Here is a 23,379-nt window from a genome sequence, read left to right as displayed (position 1 = left end):
ACACACAGACGCCTGCAAAAGAAGCAAACAATTACAATTTAAAAGCTATGAATTAAAATATCAGCTATTGCATTTTATAACACATTGAAAGTTATTTTTTCCCACCACCATTGTGACTTTCAATAGCAAATCAACTTGTGTAAATGCAGCAGGGGTTCCAATGCATTCATCTACATCAACCTGTAGGCAAGCATCTGTAAGCTAAACCTGGGCCAAGATGAAAATTAGAATTCTGTTCTCTCATCATGCCTCTACTAAAACATGCACTGCAGGTCCTACAAGCTGAAAACACACTCACACCAAAGATGATTATTTATTCAATTTAACTAGGCAAGTCATTGCAAATAAGAATCTATTCTTTACTGACGGCCTACACCGGCCAAACGCGGACGACGTTGGGCCAACTGTGCGCCTCCCTTTGGGACTCCCAATCACAGCCGGTTGTGATACAGCCTGGAATCTAACCAGGGTGTCTGTAGTGATGCCTCAAGCACTGAGATGCAGTGCCTTAGACCACTGCGTCACTCGGGAGTCCAAAGATGGAGATCTGATTCCCAAACACCATCCCCCATACATGCACACCAAGTTTACAATACATTTGTTTTTTACAAATCATAACATAATTTCCTTGGATAATCCACAAAAGGATTGTCTATCCTGAAAAAAAATACTAAACAACTTGAGACCTACCGAAGAACATTTTAAAAAATGACGATACAATGCTACATACATCTGTACATAAACACAGTGTACACACACACACACACAGCTGTGATTCTCAAGGTGGATCTTCCCCCCATTTCAGTGCTGCTGGTGATAGACTTCAGCCAAATAGATGACCATGCTTTGTAGATCCTGGCTGGTAAGGGCTTAGACCAAAGTAGTTCCAAAACCCTCATAGGGGTGTTTGTGCTTTCATAGGCCTGCCATCGTAGCCTTCTATCTCCTTTGGCCTTTCAACTCTACAGGTGAACAAGCACGACAGAAGAACTGAACAGGGCTCTCACAGGTCTTTACACCTTGAGTCACAATGGGGTCAAATTATGTGGCTTTCCTAGTAGTTTTTTTGTTTACTACATTAGACTTTCTTTGTCTGTCATTATCATGAAACATGAGAAAGGGGGTTGGCCACCCAATGCCATATAGGCTACCGTTAGAACCTAACCAGGTAAACCTCCAATGTCATATCACCTTTGTTATAGTCAAACTAAAATACACTGAGCTGACAATGTACATTGACAAGAAAATATATTACAGTGGATCCAGTGGCAGCTTCCAAAAATGACACAATTGATGTTTGTTACACTTCCCCACGTTATCAGTTATGCTTGCAAAATATATTCAGTTTTAAAATACTTAATGACATTGAAAGCAAATGCACAGAGCTACTTGGCAAACAGGTGATGTGCAAAATGTTAAAAAACAAAGTTTGGTTTTTATATACGTGTGCATACATATACTCACACATAGTCAAGTAACAGATTGTTTTACCAATGAATTTAGTATTAAATCGTTAATATGATTTAATGAAAAGAACACTATCTAAATAAGTTTACTTTTACACATTTCATTGGGTACAAAACAGCAAGTAACCATTGCTACAAGCTACACATGAAGCTCTAACCTTAATTCACACTCACCAGTGACATTCTCTTTCTTGTGGTGAACTCATTGACTAACATGAGGGACCCATCATCTATGTTCAGGTCCCAACAATTCCCAGCCTATTTCTTACCCAAGAAAAGGACAATACTCAACCAATGGACATCAACAAAAATTAATGAACAAAATGCAATATTTTAGCAAGATTCTTGTAAAAGTTGTAACATTTACCTCATCATCAACACATAGCAGTGTGTTAGCTGGAGCTAACAATAACCATACCTAAATATTTCTGCAAGGTTGAAAAACCTCTTGTAGAAGAACCTCTCATTGTTCTATTTACCATTGTGCTATCAATCTCGAAGACGTCTTAGTATATCAGATTGATTAGAGGGCAAAAATCCAAGTTCAGAGGCGATGCTTGGGATAGGAAAACGATGTATTTAATTCATGGAGGAGACTTGGGAGAGAGAGCAGAGTCATGCGAGTCATTGTCAATAACTGAAAATCCAAGTTCTGCCTCGGCCTCCAGGACATAAGCAGTAGGATGCAAATTAAGAAGTGCAAAGGACTTAAGCTGAAGTGGATCCATCTACCTCCCCCTTCATTATTACCTTGTGTAAGGCCTGAGGGAGTGTTTATATTGGGGGAAATCTTGAGCATGAAGCTCAAACAAACCAAATAATTCAAAAGCTTTGTCCAATGAAAACTAAAAGCAGTAGCTCATCCTGGTGTAGTGTTTGTCTTCTCTGTACAGAATCAGTCTTCCAGATCCATTTGATTGTCTTACTCGTCCATCTGTGTTCACCTATACGAAAGCGGTCTGATCCACTGCATTTAAGTTAAACTGTAGAGGTTACGTTTCTGACAAACACCCACTTGGTTTCAGTTCACCTGTTCTAGAAACACACCAGTCCGATTTTCCTCACACCTCAAGAAGTGGACTGGTCCTTCAGTCTACCCTGATACTGTTTCTACACTGTCTTTTTCCATCCCATCCCAGTCTCTTCTAACTAACAGACCCCATGTGATAGACCAGCCACTGCCTTCCTCTCTCAAAGTGTGGGTCCAGACAGGAGCAGCTCCCCGCCCCCCTTAGTCCTATACCACGGTGCTGAGGGAGCAGCTGTTGCTGCAGTCTACAGGCATGGAGTCAGGGGCGTGGGTCCAGACGGGAGCAGCCCCCTCCCCCAGTCCTATACCACAGTGCTGAGGGAGGAGCTGTTGCTGCAGTCTACAGGCATGGAGTCAGGGGCGTGGCTGTCTGTGGGGGTGTCAGGCCCCACCAGTAGGGTGCTGCTGTCCATGGAGTCTTCCCGCTCCTGGAAGGACATTTGCACAGGGACAGGTGGCGCTGGGGCGTCTGTCATGGCATCTACCACGTCCCTCATCTGACTAGGGATCATCTGAACGCCATGGCGTGCTGTGGAGAACAACGAGAACAGTGATGACAGGGTTCAGAAACAGTTAGATACTCAACCTAGTATGTAAGTCTAGAAAAAAAATCAACTGATATCACAGAAAGTGAGGAAAACACGTTAACATTAACAGCACAGGGTGGTCCTACCGAGGTCCACATAGAGGACGCTGTCGGGGTTGATGGAGGCTTCGTAGGGAGGAGGGGGGTCATCTGGGTGCTGGATGTCAGGGTATTTATAGGCAGCGTAGGGAGGGGGAGGTTCCTGGAAATGAAATGCGCCTCTCTCTCCATCATCAGAGAGGTGCAGGGGAGTGAGGCCAGTGCCAAAAGCGTCCGGGCCGTAGTCAAAGCCTGGGACTCGCCGCCCAAGGTTGAAATGGTGAACTGAGAGCAAAGAAAGGCTGAGTGAGACCAATTGAAACCAACCAATCATCATTCAATGCAGTTGATTAAGTTTTACTGCTAAAATGCATACACATTTGAATACACTGAAGTACCAGAGACAGGCTAGAGGCAAGTACAGACTGATTAGGAGAGGCGTTCCGTTCCCTGTGTTTGTTTAAAGACCAAACAGGGCTTTTCCAGAAGGGATGGCGGTGCCGGCCGTGATTGGGAGTCCCATAGGGCGGAGCACAATTGGCCCAGCATCGTCCGAGTTTGGCTGGTGTAGGCCGTCATTGTAAATAAGAATTTGTTCTTAACTGACTGGTTAAATAAAAGGTTAAAAAAAAAAGCAAACTTGGTGCCACCTGTTGTTTGTATGAGTGTGATTATATGATGCGTATGGTTACCTCCAAGGAGTGTTTGGATGCGCTGGCGTCTGCGCTGCCGGAGCCTGTGCACCATGAAGAGCAGCAGAGAGAGGATGAGGAAGGAGGAGATACAGCTGACGATCAGACGCATCCCACTGGCCATAGAGTCAAACAAGCTGCTGCCTTCTAAAAGACAAACAGGGTCCACATTTTTATAAATTTCAAGTGTTTCTGAATTCTCTCTCCTGAAATTACAGTGCCAAATATTGTTGAACAACATGACAGGACAAGAGATCAACATTTCGAGCTCCACCTTGTGAAACATTCACAACACCCATAGTTTATAGTTTTTGTTTAGGGAATTGTGTGAGTAGTTGGATAGTACCCCGGTCCAGGCAGGTGAACTTGCAGCACTCCTTGGGGTCCTTGCCGAAGTTCTTGCAGCCCTCCGGGCGATTACACAGCGCAGCCACACACATCTCTGGCTCGCCGTTGTGACATGTGCAGCTCAGGCACGGGTCTTCCCCCTTAGGGGTGAAGTAGTACCCCTCAGTCACAACCTGGTCCTTTATGTCCACACATGTCTGCCCTGTTAAAGACAATCAAAGGTTTAAGACCAAAACCAACCAATAACTATACCTACACAACAAAGGATGCTGGACTTCCCTGACTTGGGTATGCATTACAGCACACAAGGCTTTACATACAGAATTACATGAATCTTATGACTCAAACAACCAGGTTTCAGCTGAGCATCTACACTTGTTACAATCAAGCTACTTTGACCTCCTGTGAAGCTGCATAGGTCATTTGGTTTTGATGAGAGCAGACATACTCCTCTTGCACAGGAAGGGGAACTTCTTGTAGCAGTTCTCGGCATGCCAGCTGTGAAGGCCGCGCTCGTTCATACTCTTGATCTGAAAGCGCTGCAGCTGGGCACAGAAGATGTTGTCCTGGGTCGGAGATGCCTCTCCAAAGTTAGTCAGGCCCTCTGGCGGCAGGAACACCTGCATTGACCCTGTAAGGGAACCGAGAGAGAAAGGAACAAGATGAATCGTAAGCCAAATACAGGTTTAATGCTTTGACTGATCGTAGCTGTTTGAGCATGACAATGAGTTGCATCTGCTCCCTTTAGCTCATTTTCAGTGGGATTCAAGCACAATATACTTTAATTAAAATGAACAAAGTCCGCACCCACCTTTATATGACACTTCCCAATGGCCCTCCAGTGAATGGTTCTGATTGGTAATGACATACTGGTAACCCACCCAGAACCTGAAACAGAGAGAAAGTGGATTAAATAATAATAAATTAGTCTGTACAGTAAAAAAAAATCTGCTTCAGCCTTCAGGCATTCATTTCAACATTATTACTTCATGTAACACATCCTTAGCAAACACTCACTTGCACTGGTCTCTGCGCTCGCACACTTCCTCGTCGAAATCCACCTCAATCTTGAGGATGAACTGCAGTTCCTCGTTGGTGACGAATGTCGCCAAAGAGCCATTGACTTTCTGACACGTGTCCACAGCCTGCCAGTAGTTCTCATTCCTCAGGTACACTTTGTAACAGCTGGCTGTCTTCTCGTAGTGATGCCACCCACTAGGGCACTTCTCTGTGGAAGGGAAAGGTGCTTTAGAGCTCCTACAATATGTCCAGTAACAAAGCTGGAGGGAGAGTTAAACGTGGGTCTTACTGTTAAAGCGCACAGGTTGGGCCACACCGATGACATCTTCCACTTGGTCAAACCCATTGGCAAAGTGAAACGTCTCCTCTTTCATGGCTGAAAGGGAGGACGGGAGAGAAGTAAGAGGCCGTATTTAAATAGAAGGAATGTACTGTGGTGACTGGCTGCAGTTCATAACAAACCTGAAGACAGCTTTGTTTGTTGACAAGGGACTTCTCATTAAGGGGAAGAAAACTGTTTATTTAGTCCATTCACAGGTCATCAATGGCAAAAACATCTAGTTCTTTCTCATGACAATAAATACACAAAACCATTTCTGACTGCTTTTGCCACCATTTATCAAATAATGTAATATGCACACAGTCAAGTTGAAATAAAATGGCCGTGTTATAGAAGGTCACATGCTGTGTGTGAACCCAATCCTTTCCATAATTCCTATTATGCAGCCAGAGATCAAGGGACCAACGCTCATTCAGGAATTAAGTCATGGAAACAATAAGATTTCCTTCAACCGCTTACTACTGCAATATCAAACCATCTCCGCAAGAGAGATCAACAAACAAAGCTCACAATAAAAGGCGTTGAGAAAATGTTTACTCAGATTGAGTTTGGCGTTTCCCCTGACATTTAGAAAGTTGTTTTCTAAATCAATCGATAGTTACATATCGCAATATTATTTGGGCAGATACAAATTGGAGTCAAAGTATCAATACAGTATTTGTTTTAAATAATAATAATTTAGACCATGCAACTTATTACATGACATGTTCAGACAATTTTTTTCTCCTGAACTTATTTAGGGTTGCCATAACAAAGGGTTTGAATATTTATTAACTTAATTTTTAATGAATAATAAAAAAACTATTCCACTGACATTATGGGGTATTGTATGTAGGCCATATAATTTAAAATCGATTCGATTTTGTGGCAATCTGTAACTCAACAAAATGTGGAAAAAGTCAAGGGGTGTGAATATTTTCTGAAGGCACTGTATAGTAAGTAATATTTTTGCAACATCAAATTGCAGTATCGAATCGCAATAAATATAGAACCGTGAGAATCGCAATACTTATCGTATTGGCACCCAAGTATCATGATGGTATCATGAGGTCCCTGGCAATTCCCAGCCCTAATTGTTTGGAAAGGGGACCAGAGTTCAGGTTGGAGTCTGGGTAAAAGATGTTTCACTCACGGGGGCAGTCCAACTCATCGCTCTTGTCCTCACAAGCCGCCCAGCCGTCACACTGCCAGGACATGGGGATGCATTGCATCTTCCCACTGCGGCAGGCAAACTGTCCAGGGCTGCAGCGCAGTTCTGAAACACAGCACAGAGGAAAGCTAAAGACACCACACAGTGCCCCCTGTAGTTATGACATGGTCACTGCAACACAGTTTTTATTCTCTCCCATACCTGCTTACCAATTGTAAAGAACTGAAAGACAAGTCAATGAAAGATTTAGCATTTCCAGCTTTTAGTATCATTACAGAGACATGTCACTGACAGACAAATAAGAAAAAAAGGTTTTCACCATTTATCATGCAAATTACATTAACAATGCACCTGATGCTTTCTAGAATAAAAACTTCCCAGGAAACAAATGAATAAAATAAAGCATTAAGGGAAAAACTGGAAGGGAATGCAGCAATACCTCAGGTGTTTTGGCTTAGTTCAATTCTGGTCTGGTGCTTAAAATAAAACAGATTAGCTTCAGGTCTGGTGCTTAAAATAAAACAGATTAGCTACATCTAAAACAACTCATTTCATTATCACTGAAACAAACAGGGGTATTCATTGAGTGTTTTTGAGACCTGCGCTTAGAAACAACTTAAACGGACTCACAAGAACCTGAGAAACAATAGAAATGAGGGACATACATTAGGGCCTAACCAATATCTAAAAAAAGGCCTCCATAAAATAAAACAGTTAGCCTAAAGGGGCCAGAAGAAAAACAGCCTAAAGGGGCCATATATCAGAATAAAACAAGACCTAACCTTATTTTACTTTAGTGTCTACCCCTATACCCATTAGCAACACAGGGGCAGTATTAAGTGGGTCAGCGTCTCTGTGGCATGTGTGATTAACATGAGACAGCATAGGAACTGCCTGTCAGGGCTTCTCCAGTGAGGAGGGTGTATAAGGCCCAGCTGTCTAAGAACGCAGAAAAAAAAAAAACTCTTCTCTCTATGGCACTGAACAGATAGTCTAGACACTGGACTAACAGGATTCTTTGAAAGTAGCTCGGTATTGTTGAACGAGCAGTTGCATAAAAACTGGTTTGAGAAAATACCTAAGTTAATGGAAAAACAAAGCACTGCTGTGAATGGGAATATTAAATAGGCACAAGCTGAGAATAGAACAAAGTAACCCAAAATCGCTGGAGACTGGCAGGCCTACAGATACACTGCACTAACAGAGGAGACGCTGCTTACCTGACAATAATCTTGCCAGAGCTAGCCTTGGACCTGAAACAAAACAAAAAGCAATTTCTGATGAACCAACCCCTTAAATCTCAACACATTCCTAGTTGGGAATGTTCTACCACATAATATATTAAGCTATTTAGCAAAGCGACTTACAGTCACGGGTGCATACATTTTACATATTGGTGGTATTGGCGTTAAAAGCTCCATGCTCTACCAACTGAGCTACAAAGGACCACAAATCAAAATGTATTGGTCGAGTACACATATTTTGCAGATGTTATCACAGCGAAATGCTCACAGGTGAAATGCTTATGTTTCTAGCTCCAACATTACAGTAATACAAAACAATACACACAAATCCAAAAGAAAGAAACATCAGAACGAGCAATGTCAGAGTCCATATACACTACATGTACAAAAGTATGGACACCTCATCGAACATCTCATTCCAAAATCATGGGCATTAATATGGAGTTGGTCCCCCCTTTGCTGCTATAAACAGCCTCCACTCTTCTGGGAAGGCTTTCCACTAGAAGTTGGATATTGCGCGGGGACTTGCTTCCATTCAGCCACAAGAGCATTAGTAAGGTCGGGTACTGATGTTGGGCGATTAGGTCTGGCTCGCAGTTGGTGTTCCAATTCATCCCAAAGGTGTTCGATGGGGTTGAGGTCAGGGCTCTGTGCAGGCCAGACAAGTTCTTCCACATCAATCGACAAACCATTTCTCTATAGACCTTGCTATGTGCACGGGTGCATTGTCACACTGAAACAGGAAAGGTCCTTCAAACTGTTAAAGTTGGAAGCACAGAATCATCTAGCATGTCATTGTATGAAGTAGAATTAAGAATTCCCTTCACTGGAACTAAGGCACCTAGCCCGAACCATGAAAAGAAAACTCCCGTCAGCAACAGACGTGGCTGAAATAGCTGAATCCACTAATTTGAAGGGGTGTACACATACAGTACCAGTCAAAAGTTTGAATACGTCTACTCATTTAAGGGTTTTTCTTTGTGTCACATGTGCCGAATACAACAAGTGTAGACTTTACCATGAAATGCTTACTTACAAGCCCTTAACCAACAGTGCAGTTCAAGAAGAATAAATTATTTACCAAGTAGACAAAAATAAAAAGTAATAAACGTAACACAATAAGAATAACAATAACAAGGCTATATACAGGGGGCACCGGTACTGAGTCAGTGTGCGGGGGTACAGGCTAGTTGAGGTAATCTGTACATGTAGGTGGGGCGGAAGTGACTATGTACAGGTAACAAACAAACAAACAGCGAGTAGCAGCAGTGTACAAAAGGGAGGGGGGAGTCAATGTAAATTGTCCAGTGGCGATTTTATGAATTGTTCAGCAGTCTTATGTCTTGGGAGTACAAGCTGTTCAGGGTCCTGTTGCTTCCAGACTTGGTGCATCGGTACCGCTTGCCGTGCGGTAGCAGAGAAAACAGTCTATAACTTGGGTGTCTGGAGTCTCCGACAATTTTATGGGCTTTCCTCTGACACCACCTATTATATAGGTCCTGGATGGCAGGAAGCTTGGCCCCAGTGATGTAATGGGCCAGATGCACTACCCTTTGTAGTGCCTTACGGTCAGATGCCGAGCAGTTGCCATACCAGGTGGTGATGCAACCGGTCAGGATGCTCTCGATGGTGCAGCTGTATAACTTTGAGGATCTGAGGACCCATGCCAAATATTTTCAGTCTCCTAAGGGGGAAAAGGTTTTGTTGTGCCCTCGTCACAACTGTCTTGGTGGGTTTGAACCATGATAGTTCATTGGTGATGTGGACGCCAAGGAACTTGCAGCTCTCAACCTGCTCCACTACAGTCCCGTCGATGTTATTGGTGGCCTGTTCGGCCCACCTTTTCCTGTAGTCCACGATCAGCTCCTTTGTCTTGCTCACATTGAGGGAGAAGTTGTTATCCTGGCACCCCACTGCCAGTTCACTGACCTCCTCCCTATAGGCCGTCGTTGATCAGGCATCCACTGTTGTGTCGTCAGCAAACTTAATGATGGTATTGGAGTTGTGGGTGGCCACGCAGTCGTGGGTGAACAGGGAATACAGGAGGGGACTAAGTACACACCCCTGAGGGGCCCCAGTGTTAAGGATCAGCGTGCCAGACGTGTTGTTGCCTACTCTTACCACCTGGGGGCAGCCCAGGATCCAGTTGCAGAGGGAGGTGTTTAGTTAGGAGCTTCGTGGGCACTATGGTGTTGAACGCTGAGCTGTCGTCAATGAACAGCATTCTCACATAGGTGTTCCTTTTGTCCAGGTGAGAAAGGGCAGTGTGGAGTGTGATTGAGATTGCGTCATCTGTGGAGGCTGTATGCGAATTGGAGTGGGTCTAGGGTGTAGGGGAGGAAGCTGTTGTTGTGAGCCATGACCAGCCTTTCAAAGCACTTCATGGCTACCGACGTGAGTGCCACGGGGCGGTAATCATTTAGGCAGGTTACCTTCGCTTCCTTGGGCACTATGGTGGTCTGCTTGAAACCTGTATGTATTACAGACTCGGTCAGGGAGAGGTTGAAAATGTCAGTGAAGACACTTGACAGTTGGTCAACACATGCTTTGAGTACACATACTGGTAATCCATCTGGCCCAGCGGCTTTGTGAATGTTGACCTGTTTAAAGGTTTTGCTCACATCGGCTACCGAGAGTGTTATCACACAGTCATCCAGAACAGCTGGTGCGCTCATGCTTGCTTCAGTGTTGCTTGCCTCGAAGCGAGCATAAAAAGTCTGGTAGGCTCGCATTACTGGACAGGGCAGCTCGCGTCTGGGTTTCCCTTTGTAGTCCGTAATAGTTTTCAAGCCCTGCCACATCTGACATGCGTCAAAGCCGGTACAGTAGGATTCAATCTTAATCCTGTATTGACGCTTTGCTTGTTTGATGGTTCGTGAGGGCATAGATTCTAGAATAATGGGTTAGACATCAAAACTATGAAATCATGTAGTAACCAAGAAAGTGTTGAATCAAAATGTTTTTTTTATATTTGAGATTCTTCAAAGTAACCACCCTTTGCCTTGACAGCTTTGCACTCTTGGCATGCTCTCAACCAGCTTCACCTGGAATGCTATTCAACAGGTCTTGAAGGAGTTCCCACATATGCTGAGCACTTGCTGCTTTTCCTTCACTCTGCGGTCCAACTCATCCCAAACCATCTCAATTGGGTTGAGGTCGGGTGATTGTGGAGACCAGATCATCTGATGCACAACTCCATCACTCTCTTTCTTGGTCAAATAGCCCTTACACAGCCAGGAGGTGTGTTGGGTCATTGTCCTGTTGAAAAACAAAATGACAGTGGGACTAAGCCCAAACCAGATGGGATGGCGTATCGCTGCAGAATGCTGTGGTAGCCATGCTGGTTAAGTGTGCCTTTGAATTCTAAATAAATCACAGACAGTGTCACAAGCAACACACCCCCACAACGCCTCATCCAGGCTTCACGGTGGGAACCACACATGCAGAGATCATCCGTTCACCTACTCTGCGTCTCACAAAGACACAGCGGTTGGAACCAAAAATCTCAAATTTGGACTCATGAGTCCAAAGGACAGATTACTGGTCTAATGTCGATTGCTTATGTTTCTTGGCCCAAGCAAGTCTCTTCTTCTTATTGGTGTCCTTTAGTAGTGGTTTCATTGCAGCAATTTGACCTTGAAGGCCTGATTCACACAGTCTGCTATGAACAGTTGTTGAGATGTATCTGTTACTTGAACTCCGTGAAGCATTTATTTTGGCTGCAATTTCTGAGGCTAGTAACTAATGAGCTCATCCTCTGCAGCAGAGGTAACTCTGGGTCCTCATGAGAGCCAGTTTCATCATAGCGCTTGATGGTTTTTCGACTGCACTTGAAGAAACCTTCAAAGTTCTTGAAATTTTCCAGATTGACTGACCTTCATGTCTTAAAGTAATGGACTGTCATTTCTCTTTGATTATTTGAGCTGTTCTTGCCATGATTTACCAAATAGGGCTATCTTCTGTATACCACCCCTACCTTGTCACAACAACTGATTGGCTCAAATGCATTGAGTAAAGAAATTCCACAAATTAACAAGGCACACCTTTAAATTAAAATGCATTCCAGGTGGACTATCTCATGAAGCTGGTTGAGTGAATGCCAAGAGTGTACAAAGCTGTCATCAAGGCAAAGGGTGGCTACTTTGAAGAATCTAAAATATATTTTGATTTAACACTTTTTTTGGTTACTACAGTCGTGGCCAAAAGTTGAGAATGACAAATATTCATTTTCAAAGACTGCTGCCTCAGTTTGTATGATGGCAATTTGCATATACTCCAGAATGTTATGAAGAGTGATCAGATGAATTGCAATTAATTGCAAATTCCCTCTTTGCCATGCAAATGAACTGAATCCCCAAAAAACATTTCCACTGCATTTCAGCCCTGCCACAAAAGGACCAGCTGACATGTCAGTGATTCTCTCGTTAACACAGGTGCGAGTGTTGATGAGGACAAGGTTGGAGATCACTCTGTCATGCTGATTGAGTTCAAATAACATACTGGAAGCTTCAAAAAGGAGGGTGGTGCTTGGAATCATTGTTCTTCCTCTGTCATCCACGGTTACCTGCAAGGAAACACGTGCCGTCATCATTGCTTTGCACAAAAAGGGCTTCACAGGCAAGGATATGGCTGCCAGTAAGATTGCACCTAAAATCAACCATTTATCGATTCATCAGGAACTTCAAGGAGAGCGGTTCAATTGTTGTGAAGAAGGCTTCAGGGCGCCCAAGAAAGTCCAGAAAGCGCCAGGACCGTCTCCTAAAGTTGATTCAGCTGCGGGATCGGGGCACCACCAGTACAGAGCTTGCTCAGGAATGGCAGCAGGCAGGTGTGAGTGCATCTGCACGCACAGTGAGGTGAAGACTTGGAGGATGGCCTGGTGTCAAGAAGGGCAGTAAAGAAGCCACTTCTCTCCAGGAAAAACATCAGGGACAGACTGATATTCTGCAAAAGGTACAGGGATTGGACTGCTGAGGACTGGGTTAAAGTCATTTTCTCTGATGAATCCCCTTTCCGATTGTTTGGGGCATCCGGAAAAAAGCTGGAAGACAAGGTGAGCGCTACCATCAGTCCTGTGTCATGCCAACAGTAAAGCATCCTGAGACCATTCATGTGTGGGGTTGCTTCTCAGCCAAGGGAGTGAGCTCACTCACAATTTTGCCTTAGAACACAGCCATGAATAAAGAATGGTACCAACACATCCTCCGAGAGCAACTTCTCCCAACCATCCAGGAACAGTTTGGAGACGAACAATGCCTTTTCCAGCATGATGGAGCACCTTGCCATAAGGCAAAAGTGATAACTAAGTGGCTCGGGGAACAAAACATCGATATTTTAGGTCCATGGCCAGGAAACTCCCCAGACCTTAATCCCATTGAGAACTTGTGGTCAATCCTCAAGAGGCGGGTGGACTAACAAAACCACACAAATTCTGACAAACTCCAAGCATTCATTATGCAAGAATGGGCTGCCATCAGTCAGGATGTGGGCCAGAAGTTAATTGACAGCATGCCAGGGCAGATTGCAGAGGTCTTGAAAAATATTGACTCTTTGCATCAACTTCATGTAACTGTCAATAGAAGCCTTTGACACTTATGAAATGCTTGTAATTATACTTCAGTATTCCATAGTAACATCTGACAAAAATATCTAAAAAGACACTGAGGCAGCAGACTTTGAACATTTTTTATTTTTGTCACTCAACTTTTGGCCACGACTGTACATGATTCTGTGTGTTATTTCATAGTTTTGATGTCTTCAGTATTATTCTACAATGTAGAAAATAGTAAGAATAAAGAAAAACTCTGGAATGAGCAGGTGTCCAAACTTTTGACTGGTACACTATATAAATGGTGTTAAGACAGTATGGCCAGTATATTATTAAAAAAGGTATACAGCAGTAGTTATAAAGGATGAGCCAAAACATCAATAGCCACTACAATGTCGAAACATGTCATGAGTTCAGTACCATTTGCCTTGATTTTGCAGACCCACGACTAGGTGTATTGACATTAGCCAGCTTGCTAACGTTAGCATGCTAGCGACGCTAGTCAGCATAGGCACCTACATGATAACTAGCTAGCAAGCTCTAGTCCAATGGAAACCGATGCAACTAAGATGGCTAACGGCTAGCTAGATGACCAATGGTGACAGGGAGGTCACTGAGATTCAAGGCTTAATTAGTGCCATTGTGTGGAAATCGCAAAGTAAATTCTGGTTGATGAGCTAGCTAATTTCGCTAGCAAGGTAACTGTGACAGTAACCAGTGTGCATGCACAAATGCATGACAACACATTGTATCTAAGTCAAGAAGGCATGCAGAACAGACTGCCTCTGGGACTGGACTCCTCCCAGCTAGCTAGTATAAGGGTACAAAAACATTTTTCTAGTCAATGACAATACATGTTGCATCAAATATATCTCATTGACATTGCATGCTAGTGCATAACATCTCTAATTGTGTTTGTTTGCATAGGAAAGGGGACTCACCCAACATCAATCTTGTGAAGGGGTATACACATCTATGATAGCTAGTGACAGAGGATGGATAACAAGGTAACCACTAGATGTCCTCGTATACCCATATTTCGATCAAATGTACTTGACTTTTCATCAGTACTTTGTGAATGACAAGCCCATTCAAGCTATTTTGGGATACCTATATTCATCAATGGTTTCTTATACTCAGCAGGTAGGGCCTACATACTTCAGATGATTTGTCTTCATGAATGGTTTCATGTGAGCTTGGTTGCACCCCCATCTTAAAGTGTAAGAAGGCATTAGATATCACCAAGTATGCTGTATTTCCATTTCTCATTTAATTAGGCCCACCTCAACCCCAAAATGCAAATCAGTTTACAGAGAAAATACATGTACGCATGTATTTATGCGTCTTAGAGATCCATAAGTGTCCTCCAAAATGTCACAGGTATGTTAATATACGAATCATATGCAATAGTGAACTTTTACACCAGTGCAGCAAGCTAGTGGACTCTATCAAGTACTTTGGGTATACGATGACACCTAGTGGTCATATGGTTGATTTCTCCCTATCCTTAACTTCTCTCCCCCTCACTGTTCACTCTTTTTTCGTGCTCTGGGAGGCCCCTGAAAACTGTCTCCACTTCTTTCCTGTGCAAGAACTACAAGCCAAATGCCAGAGAAGTTGTGGACTAATATTTACATTTAAGTCATTTAGCAGACGCTCTTATCCAGAGCGACTTACAAATTGCAATGTACTGAGAGATATTTTGTCATATGCATTTTTAAATGCGAAAGAAAGATGTATAGCTAATGGAGATTGTCTTGTTTTGCACGCTTTGTACAAAATAATAAAATGCAGTACTACAGGATATTTCTTAACGTAGCTCTTTATTAGCTAGCTATAACTGGCATGTTCACGTATCGCCAACCAGGATCAAACTGACCATGACCTAACCATTTGGGTGGTCTTAACCAATCATAGCACAGTATGATATGGCGGTAAAATGCATCCAATTATAATTCAGTATGTTTACACATATGAATATTACAGAGATGACATCTAGCTAGCTACTTTGCATGTTGTAAACTGTTTGCTCATACAGTAGCTAAGTGAATTTGTGTACTGACTTATTAACTACAGCTAATAAAAGATAATTTCATTGCATGAGAGCTGCATCTGTAGGTGCCTGCGTTTTGCGTCCCATGACAGTCTGTCCTGGTTGTAATGTTGACAACACAAAGCTAGCTAGTATCAGCTTTGATAACTGGTATACCTTGCTAGCTAACTTAGCTAGCTCATCAAAGTATTTTCTTTGCCATTTCTGCACGATGGCACTTACTAGAGCATTGAATCTTAAAAATGGACCTCATAAGCACAGAACATCCAGCTAGTCACATAGCTAGAAGGGTTGCATCGGTTTCCATTGGCTAGCTAGCTAACGTCGCTAGCATGCTAATGTTAGCTAGCTAAAGGTGATCCAGTTGTGGGTCTGCAAAATCAAGCAAATGGAACTGAACTCATGACAAAATCATGTTGTTTTCACATTGTAGTGGCTATTGCGGTTTTGAAGTGTGAAAATGACTTAAGTCCCAAGTTCGCACGAGATACTGCTAGCATTAGGAGCTTTATAAAATGTATAAAATGAAAAGGAGTCACACATCTCACTAGAAACAGTTGTCTTTGCTCAGCAATGAGCAATGGTACCAGCCCATGGGAAATTCTGGGTATTCAACCATCTTTTCTAAAAAAAGATGTTTGAGTTGACCCAAATGGGACCAGGACAATTTGGGACCACCCACCGTTCCAATAATGTTTGCTTTAAAAAAAGTATAACTTTTTTTTTTGTCCGTTTGCAAAAACAGCCAGTTTAAATGCAAGCATAGAATGTACCCTGGGTTGGGATGTAGGCTATTCACAACTAAGAAAATCAGCCAATACCACCCTTCTCTCACCCAGCTCCTGAATGAAAACATTGAGGTTTTGTAAGTAAAGAATAGCTTCTTACACCACTTGCAAATTAAACAGGTGATGATTTATGTGGTTGAAAAGAAAATAATGTTTCAAGGCAACAAAAGGTAACCTAAGTAATCTTTAGACTACTTCGTGATTTATTTTATAACCCAATCAAAAAAACACTTTGCAAAAGATATAGCTTAGCTCATCTCCACATATGACAACAACAAAAAAGTACATTGGCCAAAAGCCTGACCAGTGCAACTTTACGCTACAGGGCAAGTCTACATAAACAGAATGTTTATATAAAAATATATGATAATTTTCATGTAAAAGGACCCATGAGAAATTAAAGATGAGTCTACTTTTTAATTAAGGCATATACAGTGCATTCGAAAAGTATTCAGAACCCTTGACTTTTTCCACATTTTACTGTTACACAGCCTTATTGTAAAATGGATTAAATAGTTTTGTTTTTTAAATCCTCAAACACACAAAACCCAATGACAAATAACTTTTATTTTTTACATTTGCAAATGTATATAAAAAAAACTTAAATATCACATTTACATGAGTACTCAGTACTTTGTTGACGCACCTTTGGCAGCGATTACAGCATCGAGTCTTCTTGGGTATGACACTACAAGCGTAGCACACCTGTATTTGGGGAGTTTCTCCCATTCTTCTCTGCCGATCCTCTCAAACTCTGTCAGGTTGGATGGGGAGCGTCGCTGCAAAGCTATTTTCAGGTCTCTCCAGAGATGTTTGATTGAGCTGGGCCACTCAAGGACATTCAGAGACCACTCCTGTGTTGTCTTGGCTGTGTGCTTAGGGTCGTTGTCCTGTTGGAAAGTGAACCGTCGCCCCAGTCTCAGGCCCTGAGCGCTCTGAAGCAGGTTTTCATCAAGGCTCTCTCTGCACTTTGCTCCGTTTATCTCTCCCTCGATCCTGACTAGTCTCCCAGTCCCTGCCGCTGAAAAACACCCCCACAGCATGATGCTGCCACCACCATGCTTCACCGTAGGGATGATGCCAGGTTTCCTCCAAACATGACACTTGGCATTCATGCCAAAGAGTTCAATCTTGGTTTCATCAGACCAGAGAATCTTGTTTCTCATGGTCTGAGAGTCCTTTAGGTGCCTTTTGGCAAACTCCAAGCAGGCTGTCATGTGCTTTTTACTGAGGAGTGGCTTCCGTCTGGCCACTCTACCATAAAGGCCTGATTGGTGGAGTGCTGAGAGATGGTTGTTCTTCTGGAAGGTTCACCCATCTCCACAGAAGAACTCTGGAGCTCTGTCAGAGTGACCATTGGGTTCTTGGTTACCTCTCTGACCAAGGCTCTTCTCCCCTGATTGTTCAGTTGGGCCGGGCAGCCAGCTCTAGGAAGAGTCTTGGTGGTTCCAAACTTCTTCCATTTAAGAATGATGGAGGCCACTGTGTTCTTGGAGACCTTCAATACTGCAGAATTTTTTTGGCACCCTTCCCCAGATCTGTGCCTCGACACAATCCTGTCTTGGAGCTCTACAGCCAATTCCTTTGACCTCACAGCTTGGTTTTTGCTCTGACATGAACTGTCAACTGTGGGACCTTATATAGACAGGTGTGTGCCTTTCCAAATCATGTCCAATCAATTGAATTCACCACAGGTGGACTCCAATCAAGTTGTAGAAACATCTCAAGGATGATAAATGGAAACAGGATGCACCTGAGCTCAATTTTGAGTCTCATAGCAAAGGGTCTGAATACTTATGTAAATAAGGTGTGTTATTTTTTTATAAATTCACAAAAATGTCTAAAACCTGTTTTTGCTTTGTCACTATGGGGTATTGGGTGTAGATTGAAGGTAAACATGTATTTTATCAATTTTAGAAAAAGCCTGTAACGTAAAAAAATGAGGAAAAAGGAAACTTTCCAAATGCACTGTATCTTTAAGGTATTTTATAAATCCTCTACCTCCTAAGGTGAAGGCAATTAGTTAGTGTCTTTAATGACATCACCTTTGTTTATTAAGTATTTTTAAGGGATTAAAAATCTGTAGCAGCATTTCTGCAATGGGAAATCACAGTAGTCACAAACCACAATTGGGTTCACAAGTTTAGACAGTACAGTAAAGATAAATACAGTACAGTAAATGCATGAATGTGTTATTCAATGCATTTCTATGGGCTATAGTAGTAAATGCCAAATTCAATATTTTATCAAAAAATATGGACATTTTCTTTTATACTTAAAAGGGGTCCTAAAATTCAAAATCAAATAGCTAAATGATGCATGGTATGACCATCCTAAAACAATTCCATGTTAGCTTAGTAGAACCACCCGGCTTTTAGAGGTTAAACCCCACACAGGGCGGACCCATTGCCATCTGAACACGTGTTATACTGACAGAGGAGGCTAATCTCCAGTCAATGACCATAGATGCACTCTGGGCCAACAATACTCAAAAGTTAAACCATTTGTGCCATTGCTTTTATTCAACTACACAAACTAGGCATTTCATGAGGATCATGATCAGGTGTGCAAAAGGCAATAATACCCCAAATCAGTGCATGGGTTCAGGGAGACAACACAGCTTGGAGGAGCAGTAGCCTAGTGGTTAGAGCGCTGGGACAGTAACCGGAAGGTTGATGCAAGTTGACGTAGCAGCTAATACAATGCTTCTTCGTATTTCAGGTAGATTTAAAATCCGATTAACTAACTAACTAACGCCACAACATTAGATAGCTATATCTAACATAAAACAACATTTGGCCCAGTCTTTTGTTGCTCCTGCGACGTAGCAAGTTAACGTTAGCTGGCTACCTAGCTCTCTGGTGAAACTTCGTGCATGTAGATCGATTGGTTGTTTAGCAACAAAACCGACACGCGCGCAACTATGTGGCAAAACAGACAGGGTTTGCTTAGATTGTTGACGTGTAAAATAATTCGTTTATTGAAAAAAATAATTTGCACAATGACCACTTGTCTCAAAGACATTGCTATTTCACTGCTGCTATTTAATTACTTGTTACTTTTCTCTTATTCTTATCTGTATATTTTTTAACTGCATTGTTGGTTAAGGGCTCGTAAGTAAGCATTTCACTGTAAGGTCTACTACTCCTGTTGTATTCGGCGCATGTGACTAGTACAATTTGATTTGCTGGTTAGCTAGCGAATTTTAGCAATATTAGCATTGACATGAAATCAGTCAAAAAACCTCAAGACATGGTTTCAATAACATTATGAAACTAGCCACTTACGATTCCCCACATGGCAGTTTGTCATTTTTGCTAGCAATCGGCCATACAGAATCACAACACGCTGACGTCTGCCCAATGGAAGCGCTCACAACGTTATCATGACGTTGTCAACTAACCCATCTGTTTTCTAGCTGAAATGCAGCTTGCTAACATGTTCTGTTTAAAGGCGAATTGGCTCCTAACGTAAAAAAACAGCCAAACAACCATCTAAACATGAATCGACTCTATTGTGGTACGGTTCTAAAAACATAAATCCCTCTACTTTCATATCACATCGATATAATTTCACAAATGCAAAATACGCACTCACCGTACACCGTTTTAACGAGATTTAAAGGTTACAGACAAGTATTTTTCAGTGACAACCCGTTTGTGGTGTCCGTCTTACGTTTACACACAGGTGTTCGGAGAAGCAGATAGCTCATTAGCAAAGGTAGTCCACTCTGTCTTCCATTAACAAGCGCTGTAAACGTGGAAATACGGCCATGTGGGAAACCTAAACAAGGTGTAGTAATGTAACCCCCCACCCCCAAATTCTCGCTTATATAAAGGATACGTTCCTTAAGTTTACAAAACCGCACCGCAAGCAATGCGTGTTAATGTTTAGCGCAAGAGTCAGGGCTCTTAACAAAACACTCCTTCCTGGTCAGAAGATACTACCGTCAATAGGCGTATTAAACTAGTGGTATACAGAAATCGGTGGTGGTAGTCAGTCGTTTTTAACTGCAATGCAGTAGACTGTTTAGTTGCACAAATAGTATGACAGTTTGTAACAGTAAAAAAAAAAATGTGCAGGGGGGAAAGGCCCAAAAGGGCTTGTCGAGTAACCCCCTCTAATGGTCATAAATCACACAAGCGTGGACAAAAACGATGACATGAACATGTATTCGGGTTGACATCCATACAAGCACTAAACTCCGATTTTTACATCAACATAGTGTGAAATACACAAACATTTGACTAAATGTAGGTTCATTTTGCTGGGGGGCAAGAGGAGATTTCCATTGTTTGTGTTGAATTCCATTGACCTCATTACCGCATCTATGAATGGGGTAGGCGGACTGGAGCTCCGACATCACATAAAACGACAATTTTCTCCCAAACTACTGATTTAAGTACCCAAGAAATAGCCCGCAATTACACCGATCAATGTCGTGTGTAATTGTGGGCTATTCTTCGGATGCTGAAATCAGTAGTTTTGGATAAAAACGTAATCGTATGTAACGTTGGAGCTCCAGTCCGCCAACACTAGTCGCCGCTCAACTCCATCGCATCCTGGAGTTGAGTTTAATCGGCTAAATTACTGGTGAACTAGCTAGTAACTAACATTAGTAGTACTGGGTTCTATAAATAACGTGGAGCACCCAAATTTCACGTAGCTAGTAATGTTAGCTAGCTAAAGCTGCACAATACTAAAAACCTTCAGCAGGCTAGCTACAACGTATCTTTCGAGCCACACCGACGCTGGAACTGCAAAATGTAGCTAACTTACAGCTCAATATTGAACTATATCCCCATATAATACATTTTTTTGCTAAAATAATTTACGTTAACGTTTGTTAACTCCGCAGTAAGTGGCTAGCCAGCAGCATAAATTGAGACCCGTGATAAGCTACAAACGCCACCTACACTAACTAAATTCCCGTGCAAATAGGCCTACCATATACTAAGTATAGGTATAATAGGTATACTAAGATCGACATTGTGACAAATTACAACCAATTGCATTTCACCACTCTTACCTGCCAGTGGTGGGTCTGTTAATGTGAGGACGAAGAGAAGAGAGAGGAGAACGTAACTGCTGCTGTCAGCCTTTGGCAACATTTATCCTCCATTCATAGTAACGCCTCTACTCAGAAATAAAATAAACTGACACCTGAACCAACGCGTTTGCTTCGACCCTATAAACGCCAAAGACAGTACCTAGTCATTCAAAGTGGTGGAAGCACTAAACATACAAATATATGCAATAATGTTAGCAAGCGCGCTAACTAGCTACATCATTATTCGAAAGCCCTGTTTTTCGTTCGGCCTGCCCAATGTATTCCAGGACAGAAATAAAACAAGATGGCTCCATTCTCCAGTCACAACAATCCAAAACACTCCACAGCCGATCAGATTGCGAGTTGGGGCGGAGTTAAGGTTATTGTATACATGTGTTATAGTAGCTAACAGAATTGTGTCCGGAGTGAAAAAACATTCATTTTTGATTAATTGGTTGGTTTTGATTGATTGCAAATTAGGCTATACTTGAATTTCAACAGAACTTCATGGACAACAGCTTTTTTTAAATAATGTTCTAAAAATCTTAAGCATGGGTATTGAAATGTTTCATGAAATGTAATGCAAGTAATTTTTTATCAATTCACACATGAATTATAATCGTTTTCTTCTTAATGTATACATGTAGGCATCATGTACAATTCACTCATGTTATAACATCCTTTTAGATAACATGCTATGACTGGGAAATGAGCCATGTGCCTAATGGCATACGTCAATGACTGCTATTGATGAATTAAACATTCCATTATTACGCAAATTAACATGTAATAGAAATAAACTTCACGTCATTTCCCAAGTTAGTGATAAATTATAGAATGTTAGTCACACATAGGGTATTTGTTACTATCTTTGATATCCAACTATGAACTGAGTTCAACATGGTGTCAATAATAGTGAATTATAACATTCACCAAAATAGTTCGGGTCGTCCTATTTAGCCATGGATGACTCACTGGTGCTTAAGAAACGGGGCTATACATTGGGCATCAGTTAGGCCAGGGGTCATACGCCAAAGTAAAATCCGCTTATTCCGAGCGTCTGAAGACCAATGTGGCAATCAAAATTATTAACAGAAAAAGGGCGCCGCCGGATTTTTTGGAGAAGTTCTTGCCCCGGGAACTGGACATTCTTGCATCCCTAAACCACCGCAACATCGTCAAGACATTCGAAATCTTCGGGACTTCAGAAGGCAAGGTGTACATGATTATGGAGCTTGGTGTGCAAAGGGACCTACTGGAGTTCATCAAATTCAGGGGTGCCTTGCCTGAAGATTTCACCAGAACACTGTTCAAACAGCTGTCACTTGCAATAAAATTCGCACACGCCCTAGATGTTGTTCATAGAGACTTGAAATGTGAAAACTTGCTATTGGACCAAAACTTTAACCTCAAAGTGTCAGACTTTGGTTTCGCCAGGAGGATCAAATATGATGAGGATGGACAAATGATTCTCAGCAAAACGTTCTGTGGCTCTGCAGCCTATGCATCACCAGAGGTATTACAGGGGGTCCCATACAACCCCAAAGTGTATGACGTTTGGAGTATGGGGGGGGGTCGTTCAATTCATTATGCTCTGTGGGTCTATGCCCTATGATGACTCCAATATCAAGAAGATGCTGAAGATTCAGAAGGAGCATCACATTGATTTCCCACGCAGCAAAGCTGTCCTGACAGAGTACAAAGACTTGATATATCACATGCATAACCCCGATGTGGCCCAGAGGGTAGAGATTGACAATATCATTGAGCATGTATGGGTGCAGTCCAAATCACATGGTAGTATGAGACGGGAAGATGGGCCTTCCACATCGGAAGCAGCTTGCTCCAAAAAGGAAAGGAAGGGTGAAAGTAGTAAGAATCCTCATGGCAATGAGAACAAGAAAGGGGTGAAAGCAGAGGCTGAGGCCAAATCAGATCCAAAACCTTCAGTGTAGAGCAAAGAGGCAGCTGGAACATCTAAGCACACCAAGAAAAAATAATTCCCTGATGCAATGAACAACATCC

The 23,379-nt window shown here is 42.3% G+C and overlaps 1 protein-coding gene and 1 pseudogene across 5 annotated transcripts; one reads left to right on the top strand and one right to left on the bottom strand.

Moving 5' to 3' along the window:
- Window positions 1-430: 430 nt before the first annotated feature.
- LOC120045032 (integral membrane protein DGCR2/IDD-like) lies at window positions 431-21,687 on the bottom strand. Of its 5 annotated transcripts, none has more exons than XM_038989855.1 (11): window positions 21,334-21,687; window positions 7,892-7,924; window positions 6,654-6,776; window positions 5,471-5,557; window positions 5,179-5,389; window positions 4,973-5,049; window positions 4,610-4,792; window positions 4,160-4,363; window positions 3,814-3,957; window positions 3,170-3,406; window positions 431-3,025 (listed from the first exon to the last, which is right to left on the bottom strand). In XM_038989855.1, exons 1-11 carry the CDS (start codon window positions 21,413-21,415, stop codon window positions 2,799-2,801), a joined length of 1,608 nt encoding a protein of 535 aa, XP_038845783.1. In that variant the 5' UTR covers window positions 21,416-21,687; the 3' UTR covers window positions 431-2,798. The 5 variants fall into 5 exon arrangements, with proteins under 5 accessions (XP_038845783.1, XP_038845782.1, XP_038845786.1 ...); XM_038989854.1 differs by having other exon boundaries at window positions 3,814-3,960; window positions 21,334-21,686; XM_038989858.1 differs by lacking the exon at window positions 21,334-21,687 and adding an exon at window positions 19,902-20,296 and having other exon boundaries at window positions 3,814-3,960.
- Window positions 21,688-22,316: 629 nt separating this feature from the next.
- On the top strand, window positions 22,317-23,309 carry LOC120043124 (annotated as a pseudogene).
- Window positions 23,310-23,379: the final 70 nt, after the last annotated feature.

The sequence above is a fragment of the Salvelinus namaycush genome, chromosome 3 (assembly GCF_016432855.1).
Source record: "Salvelinus namaycush isolate Seneca chromosome 3, SaNama_1.0, whole genome shotgun sequence".
Taxonomy (NCBI): Eukaryota; Metazoa; Chordata; class Actinopteri; order Salmoniformes; family Salmonidae; genus Salvelinus; species Salvelinus namaycush.
Note: the sequence above shows the minus strand (reverse complement) of the source record. Positions and strands in the feature narration are given on the sequence as shown.

Excerpts from the sequence above, each read along its gene's own strand:
- LOC120045032 (XM_038989854.1), bottom strand. The coding sequence starts at position 21,415 with ATGTTGCCAAAGGCTGACAGCAGCAGTTACGTTCTCCTCTCTCTTCTC. Across the intron at positions 6,777-7,891 it reads TCTGGCAAGATTATTGTCAG|AACTGCGCTGCAGCCCTGGA; the intron begins GTAAGCAGCGTC and ends GCTGTGTTTCAG. Across the intron at positions 3,961-4,159 it reads GTTCACCTGCCTGGACCGGG|AAGGCAGCAGCTTGTTTGAC; the intron begins GTACTATCCAAC and ends TTTGTCTTTTAG.